An 8,844-nucleotide genomic window follows, 5' to 3' on the forward strand; every position below is an offset into this window, starting at 1 on the left:
GCCACTGTTAAATAACATTTATTATGATATTTTTTAGGGGCTCTTTCAAGAGTAATACAGCATAAACTCACCTAGATTAATTGATATCACTTATACTGGTCTGAATTAAGGGTGGAGGCTTGGTTGAAGCTACAGAAACTTTTTATTAAAAAAAATACTTTAGGGGCACCTAGGTGGCTCAGTTGGTTGGGTGACAGCTCAGGGCATGATCTCACAGTTCATGGGTTCGAGCCCCGTGTAGGGCTCTGTGCTGACAGCCTGGAGCCAGCTTTGGATTCTGTGTCTCCCTGGCTCTCTGCCCCCCTTCTCCACTCGCACTCTCTCTCTTTCAAAAATAAATAAACGTTAAAAAAAATTTAAAAATATATTTTAGCTCTTTTCCTTCTGCACGCCAGTGAAGATCTTGGTGTCATCATGGGCCACCACCTCGCCTGGTGTTACCAGTATTGTAAAGCCAAGCCGTATCCAAGGTCTTGCTTCTGCAGCCGTGTTCCTGATGCCAAGATCCGCGTTTTTGACCTGGGGCATAAGAATGCAAAAGTGAACGAGTTCCCACGGTGTGGCCACAAGATGTCCGATGAATATGTGCAGTGCCAGTCTGAAGCCCTGGAGGCTACCCGTATGTGTGTCAACAAGTAAGTACATGTACTTAGAGCTACATCTAAGTATCCACAAGATGTTGTCCTGGGCTGGAGCTGACAGGCTCTGGGCAGTTTTGTGGGCTGCATTTGGAAAGCCCCAGGGCACAGTGGCCAGGGTCCACATTGGCCACATCATCACGTCCATCCATACCAAGTTGCAGAAAAGGAGCATGTGATTGAGGCCCCACATAGGGCCAAGTTCAAGTTCCCTGGCTGCCAGAAGATCCACATTTCCCAGAAGTGGAGCTTTACTAAGTTTAACGCGGGCAAATTTGAAGACATGGTTGCTGAAAAGCAGCTCATCCCAGATGGGTGTGGGGTCAAATACATCCCTAATCGTGGCCCCTTGGACAAATCTGCACTCATGAGAACCTGCACTGCCCCTCCCTATTCATGTCCACCAATGAATCCTGCTTCCTGTCTAAAAAAAAATATTTTAGGTGTACCTGAGTGGCTTAGTCAGTTCAGCGTCTGACTTCGGGTGAGGTCATGATCTTGCAGTTTGTGAGTTTGGGCATTTGGCTCTGTGCTGACTGCTCAGAACCTGGAGTCTGCCTCAGATTCTGTCTCCCACTCTCTCTGCCCCTCTACCACTATCTGTCTGTCTGTCTCTCTCAAAAATAAATAAACGTTTAAAAAATAAAAATAAAGGGGCGCCTGGGTGGCTCAGTCGGTTGAGCGTCTGACTTTGGCTCAGGTCATGATCTCACAGTTCGTGGGTTTGAGCCCCGCATCAGGCTCTGTGCTGACAGCTAGCTCAGAGCCTGGAGCCTGTTTCAGATTCTGTGTCTCTTTCTCTCTGACCCTCCTCTCCTCACGCTGTCTCTCTCTCTCTCTGAGAAATAAATAAAAACATTTAAATAAATAAATAAAAATAAAAATTAAATTAAATTAAAAATGTAAAAAATGAAGGTTGTTAAACAAACTAAAACAATGAATTATTTGAGGGGTACCTGGCTGGCTCACTCAGAAGGGCATACGACTCTTCATCTCAGGGTGGTGAGTTTGAGCTCCACATTGGGTGTGGTGATTACTAAAAAATGAATAAATAAACTTTAAAAAAATTATTTGGAAAGATTAATGGAACAGACAGGTCTCTGGCAAGTGTATCATTAAGGAGCGATCACATAAATAGCCAAGATTTTAAGGATTAAATGATTTAAAAGACTGGGGACTTATAAAAGAATCCACAGATTCAAAGAATTTTTAAAAATTAAGGAAATAACACGTTCAACAAAATAACACAAAAGAACAGGGAAGAGCTGTTCAATACATCATATTAGGAAAACCAATTAGTAATTGGGAGGATATATCTAATTTCTCTTTTCATATAATTCACCAAAAATCAATTTGCAGTGTAGTATATGTTCTCTCTAGGGTTGGTTAATCAAGTGAAAAAGTGTGGGAAAATATACATAAAATTTACCAACTTAATCATTTTAAGTGTATAGTTTATTAGTGTTAAGCACATTCCCATTATTGTGTATTCGACCTCCAAAATTCTTTTTATATTAGAAAACTGAATGTCTATACCTATTTAACAACAACTCCCCATCTCCCCTCCCCTCAGGCCCTGGCAGCCACCATTCTACTTTCTGTCTCTGGGATTTGACTACTGTCGGGACCTTGAATAAGTAGGAACTTACGGTATCTGTCCTTTTGTCATTGGCTTATTTCACTTAGCATAATGTCCTCAGGTTCATCTGTATTACAGCACATCACAGAATTGACTTCCTTTTTAAAGCTCAATAATATTCCTTTTTTCCATTTTGTTTATTTATCTGTTGGACACTTGGGTTGCTTCTACTATGTTTCTCTTTTAGCTATTATGAATAATGCTGCTATGAACATGGATGTGATATCTCTTTAAGACCCTGTTTTCAATTATTTTGGTTATACAGCCAGAAATGAAATGGCTGGGGGTGCCCGGCTGGCTCAGTTGGTTGGTTGTCCAACTTTGGCTCAGGTCATGATCTCACAGTTTGTGGGTTCGAGTCCCATGTCAGGCTCTGTGCTGACAGCTAGCTCAGAGCCTGGAGCCTGTTGCAGATTCTGTGTCTCCCTCTCTCCCTGACCCTCCCCTGCTCATGCTGTCTCTCTCTCAGAAATAAATAAAACATTAAAAAATTAAACAAAAAAAAGAAATGAAATGGCTGGAGCGTCTGGTAATTTTATTTGTTAAGTTTTTGAGGAACCAATGTAATGTTTTCCATGGTGGTTACACCATTTCACATTTCCATCAACAATGCACAAGGGTTCAAATTTCTCCACATTCTCACCAACACGTGTTGTTTTCTGTTTTCTTTGATTTTTTGTTTGATTACAGTCATCCTAATGGGTGGGAAGTTGTATCTCACTGCGGTTTGATTTTCATTTCCCTAGTGACTAGTGACGTTGAGCATTTTTTCATGTGCTTTATTTATTGATCTTTCTAGGAGAAACCTCCGTTGGAGACCCTTGTCCGTGTGTGAATCACATTTGTTTCTGTGTTGTGGAGTTGTTCACTATACATTCTGGATACTAATCCTTTTCATATATGTGATTTTCAAATATTTTCTCCCATTCTGTGGGTTGCCTTTTCCCTCTGTTGACCATGTCCTATATTGCACAAAAATTTTAATTTTGATGAGGTCTAAATTTATCTATTTTTTCTTTTCCTGCCTGTGCCTTTGGTGTCATATCCAAGAAACCATTACCAAATCCAATATTATGACTCTTTTCCCCTATGTTTTTGATGAAGAATATTATAGTCTTAACTCTTATATTTGGGTCTCTGATCTGTTTTGAACTAATTTTTTGTACATGGTGTTAGGTAAGGGTCTAACTTAATTTTTTTGGCATGAGACTATCCAGTTTTCCCAGAACCATATTAAAAATTTTTTTAAGGTTTATTTATTTTTGAGAGGGGGTTGGGGAGGGGCAGAGAGAGACTGTTAAATGAGGGAAAGAACAGTCTCAGCACGCTTGTCAAAATAATTTGACTGTAGGGGCGCCTGGGTGGCTCAGTTGGTTAAGTGTCCGACTCTTGGTTTCAGCTCAGGTCAGGATCTCACAGTTTGTGAGTTTAAGCCCTGCATCAAAGAACCTGATTGGGATGCTCTCTCTCTCTCTCTCTCTCTCTCTCTCTCTTTCTTTCTCAATTAGAGGAGCGCCTGGGTGGCTCAGTTGGTTAAGCATCCGACTTCGGCTCAGGTCTTGATCTCATGGCTTGTGAGTTCAAGCCCCGTGTCGGGTTCTGTGCTGACAGCTCAGAGCCTGGAGCCTGGTTTGGATTCTGTGTCTTCCTCTCTCTCTCTCTCTGCCCCTCCCCCACTTATGCCCTGTCTCTTTGTCTCTCTGACTCTCTCAAAAAGTAAAAATTAGAAAAAAAACATTTGACTATATATGTGAGGGTTTATTTTCAGGCTCTGTCTCCTCAATGGAATCATCTTGGGAGATTTACCCCCACACCCAGGGGTTCTGATGTAAATGCAGCCTGACGTTGGAGGTTTTAACAGTCCACAGGTGCTTCTAATGTGCATCCAAGGTTGAGTAATGAAGAGCTAACATTGACTGAGTGCTTATACTGAGCCAGGTCCAGCATTCTACATGTTATACATCCTTGAAACCTCACATAATAACCTTGTGAGATTGATCTGTCATTTCCCCATATATAGAGGGGCCAATGAGTCACAAAGAGATCAAGTGCTTGCCAAGGACACACAGATTAAAAATGACAGGGTCTCTACTCGAACTTCAGAGCCCCATGCCCCATATCACAGCGCTGTGCTGCCAAGGGTCACATGCCAGTCCCTGCCATGATGCCGGCCTCAAGATTCCCCTGGGTGGAAAGATGGCCCATAATCTAAAAGGCAGGGATATGCCCGCCCTTGCTAGACTTGTCCGGTCTGGCAGCCAAGGTTACAAAAGGGATCAAGGACTCTGTTTTAAGCTCCCGAGGCCAACGCCTGCGTGGACCCTCCCAGGATGTGACCCCAAATCCCTGGGCTCCCTCCCAGAGATATCTGAGCTGAGAGACCCCAGGCCACCTGGCTCCTCTCCAGCCCATCTGGACTCTTATCACTGGCCTCCCTAATCCAAGTCCATGATTTCATGATGTGTAGTTCTTTACATGATGCTTGTGGGGTTAGAAGCCCCCAACACTGCTCTAACAAAACAAATGTGCATGTTGGGGCCTGTGGGACTATGGAGAACTGAAATAGTCATTTTTCCCAGTCTCCCGAGAGACCTGAGAATCTTTTAGGTCTGTCCTCACTCCAGCTGATGAGTTTCAGGGAGCCACAGGGCAGCCGGGAATAAAGAAGTCTCCGTGCCTCACTCTCTTCCAGTCATTGTGAAAGTAAGTCCTGGAAAGAAAAGGGGGTAAGTGCATTCTTATTCTCATTTTACACATGAGGAAAAAGGCACAGAGAAGTTCAGCTACCGGTCCAACACTTCACAGCCGGCGGGGATGGAGGCAGAGATCGAACTCAGGTAACCTGGTGCCAAAACCCTGCTGTCACCAGACAGAGCACACCACTGCCTCAGTGGGGCGCCAATGGGTGGGCATTAAAAAAAAAAAAATGAGGATTAAATCAGAACAGCTACAGAGAAAAGGGAAACTGAACATTAGAACAGGAAAAATGAAGCTCGGGGTGGGGGACAGAAAGCCAGTGAAAATGAAGGGATAAAGTAGATCAATAAAATAGAGATGGTTTCAAATGGAAGGCAAAGGAGGGCCCAGGAAGAAGACAAAGCAGGGTAAGACTATAGTTTAAAATCCTGCAAAGATTAGGAGTTTTCAAAAGAACAGTCAAGGGAGAAACACAATGAGCGCACAATGAAAGGAAGGTTTACAAAGATATAAGACAAACTGAAGCCAAACCCCCGCATGAAAAAATAATTGGCAAGGAGGTGAAAAAGGATAGAGGGTGGAAAAATCTCACTGGAGGCAGCTGTGGAGACTGAAAGAGGGTTTTTAGGACACATCCAGCTTCTAGCTCATCCTAAAATAGGCAGGAAGGCCTCAGGCACCCTCTGCTTCTGCAGCCTCTGATCTCTGGGCCCGCCCCTCATTCCCACCTAAGGAGACCTGGGGCAGAGTTTTCTAGAATGCTGCTTCTCAAAGTGGGGCACTTGACCAGCAACACCCCATTACGTGGAGCAGTTCCTTAGGAATGCAGAGCCTCAGGCCTCCCTCCAGACCCACTGGTTCAGCATCTGCATTTTAGCAAGAGCCGGGGGATGGGGATTCGTGTGCACCTGAAAGATTGAGCCGTATTGCTTTGCAAGAACTGTTACATTTCTTCCCTTGATTTTTAGTTTATGAAGTATTTTAAATCTCCAAAGAAGTATAAAAATAATGCAGCACTTAGGAACATACAACTCAGATATAACAAATGTTAGCATTTTGACAAATTTGCTGCAGATCTTTTTTTTTTGGTCCTTAAGACAGAAAAGGTATAGTTTCTTCCTCCCACTTCCGTTCTCTTTCCTTTCCTGGAGATAGCTGCGGCTCCGAATTTGGTGTTTCGTTCTCTGTATTTTATTTACCCCTTTATTGCAAAGGTAGGAATGCATACATAAACACACAATCACTTTATGTGCATTTAATTTTACACAAAAGGTGCCATATGCTATATATCTTTCTGCAGCTCCCCTCTGTAACGCAGCACGGAGTCTTACAAGTTCATGCGTGTTGACTTACCGCAGCTGAGCTCACTCATTTTAATAGCCGTGTCGTGTTCCTTTGACAGCATATTGTGAGATACATTTATTAGTTCTCCTACTGAGTAACAATTAGGCTGTTTCTGAGTTTTTGCTGTTACTTAAAGAAAAGCTGAACTGACCATTTGCAGGTCTTTGCGCACAGGTGTGAGCATTTCGCAACTTGCAGGTACAGAGGAGAGGGTTTTCAGCACCAATTTACACTTTTGCCAAACACGTGCAAGTGTTCTTCGGTGTTCAAGCCCTCGCCACATTTGATTGCAATGGTGTTTTAGACACTATGGGCTGGCTAACCGGGTATGTTCTAGCCCTTTCTACTTCGTTTATCTCTATTGCAGAGATGGATGAGACAACCAAACACCAACATTCTCATCTCCCTTTCATCGTTGGTAGCCATGGAACCTGGCTCTGGGCACCGTGCCTCCCATGCCTTATTAAAGAAGAATAATCAGAGGCAAAAGTGACCAAATGTCAGAGTTAAGAATTGATTGCAGGTGCATAAGTGTTGTTAACATCACTCTCTGTTCTTTCGTGGATATTTGAAACACTTTACATGGCAAAAGTTGGCTGGATGGATTTTAAAGCTTTTGCTTTTCTGGCAAAGAGGATCAGTGCTTTAGCTTTCATCTTTCTTCTTTGATTCTGGCTTTAAAACTGGGTGAGATGCTGGGAGGTACACGAGCTACCTTGCAATCGTGTGGTCGAGCTACGGAACCGGTGCTCACCGTTGGTTACCTCCAGACTTCCCCAGACCTCTTGTTATGATGTGAGAAAAAGAATCTCCTAATTGTCTGCTACCGTCAGATCTTCTGTTACTTGTAGCCTAATGTATTCCTGATTAATATAGCCGGGCTTGCTAGTTTTTGCCAGTCTAAAGGATGTAAATAGTATCTCATTATGTTTTAATATGCATTTCCCTGTGTACTGAAGAAGCTGTATTTCTTTAAAAATTTTTAACATCTGTTTATTTTTGAGAGACAGAGAAAGACAGAGCATGAGTGGGGGAGGGGCAGAGAGAGATGGAGACAGAATCCAGAGCAGGCTCCAGGCTCCGAGCTGTCAGCACAGAGCCCTATGCAGGGTTCGAACCCATGAACCACGAGATCATGATCTGAGCTGAAATCCATCGCTTAACTGACTGAGCCACCCAGGCACCCCAGAAGCTGAGTATTTTTCTATGTTTCTATGTCTCACGTGTTTATTGGTCATAGAAACCGTTCCTTTGCCTGTTTACCTTTGGATTTTTGCCCTTATTATTTGTAGTTTAAAGAAATATCTGGGGTACCAATTCTTTCTCAATTATACACATTACAAATATTATCTCTAAGTTTGCAGCTTTTCTTTTTCACTTTATTTGTGGCTTTCCATGATTGTATGAGTTTTTGACGTATCAGTACAAAACCTTTACATTTTAATGTAGTTAAGTTTGACAATATTGAGTCTTGTTAAGCATTCTTTCCTATCCAGAAGGCAAAAAGACAGTTTTCCAGAATTTTCTTCCACAAGTTTTACTTTTAATATTTAAGTCCTTAATCACCTTGGAATTTATTTTGAGTGTGGTATGAGCTAAGGACCTCACTGGTGCTTTTCTCTATGTGGATAACCAATCCTCTGAGTCACATTTAATAAAGAGTCCACCCCTTTTCCATATGTTTGTAACTCCACTTCCTGTATGCACTGTGGGAGGCAGCCACTAGGATGACCCCCATGATCTCACCTCCTGGTATTCAGGTCCTTCTTAGTCCCCTCCCCTTGAGCTGGACGTAGTGACTCACTTGGCATAAATGGACTATGGCAGTAATAAGGGTACATTACTTTTCAGATGAGGTTATTATAAGAACATTGGGGCTGGGGCGCCTGGGTAGCTCAGTCGGTTAAGCATCCGACTCTCGGTTTTGGCTCAGCTCATGCTCTCATGGTTTTGTGAGTTCGAGCCACCTGTCTGGCTCTGCGCTGACAGTGTGGAGTCTGCCTGGGATTCTATCTCTCCTTCTCTCTCCACCCCTCCCCCGCTCATGCTGTCTCTGTCTCTCTCAAAATCAATAAATAAACTTAAAAAAAAAAAAGAAGAGGATTGTGGCTCTCCTCTTGGCTTTTCTTTCTAGGTTTCTCAAATCACTCACTGTGGAGGAAGCCAGCTGCCATGTTGTGGCAACAGCCCTCTCTATGGATAGACCCTTCTGGTGAAAATCAAAAGCCTCTCATCGGTAGCTGTGAATGAGCTTGGAAGTGGATTTTCCTCCCTTCATATTATTGCAACCCTGGCCAATGACTTGCTTACAACCTCAGGAAAGACCCTGCGCCAGGACCACACTGTCACTTCTGGACTGCTAATCTTCAGGAAGTATCTGAGATCATGAATTTTGTGGTTTTAAGCTACTAGAATTCGGGGCAACTTGTGACACAGCATTACTCAGATATATCTGTGGATAGTGGAAGGTTTTTGGTTTCTTACTCATTCTTTCACTTTTCTTCTTTTTCTTTGCCTTTCTTTATT

The 8,844-nt window shown here is 43.0% G+C and overlaps 1 protein-coding gene across 1 annotated transcript; it reads left to right on the top strand.

Moving 5' to 3' along the window:
- The first annotated feature begins 414 nt into the window (after positions 1 to 414).
- LOC144233934 (large ribosomal subunit protein uL16-like) lies at positions 415 to 8,534 on the top strand. Its single transcript, XM_077767039.1, is given in 5 exon segments — positions 415 to 633; positions 635 to 800; positions 803 to 1,083; positions 6,517 to 6,644; positions 8,453 to 8,534. Coding segments are annotated over 5 exon segments (876 nt in total).
- The last annotated feature ends 310 nt before the right edge of the window (positions 8,535 to 8,844 follow it).

Source organism: Crocuta crocuta, unplaced genomic scaffold, assembly GCF_008692635.1.
Source record: "Crocuta crocuta isolate KB4526 unplaced genomic scaffold, BGI_CrCroc_1.0 scaffold15, whole genome shotgun sequence".
Classification (NCBI taxonomy): Eukaryota; Metazoa; Chordata; class Mammalia; order Carnivora; family Hyaenidae; genus Crocuta; species Crocuta crocuta.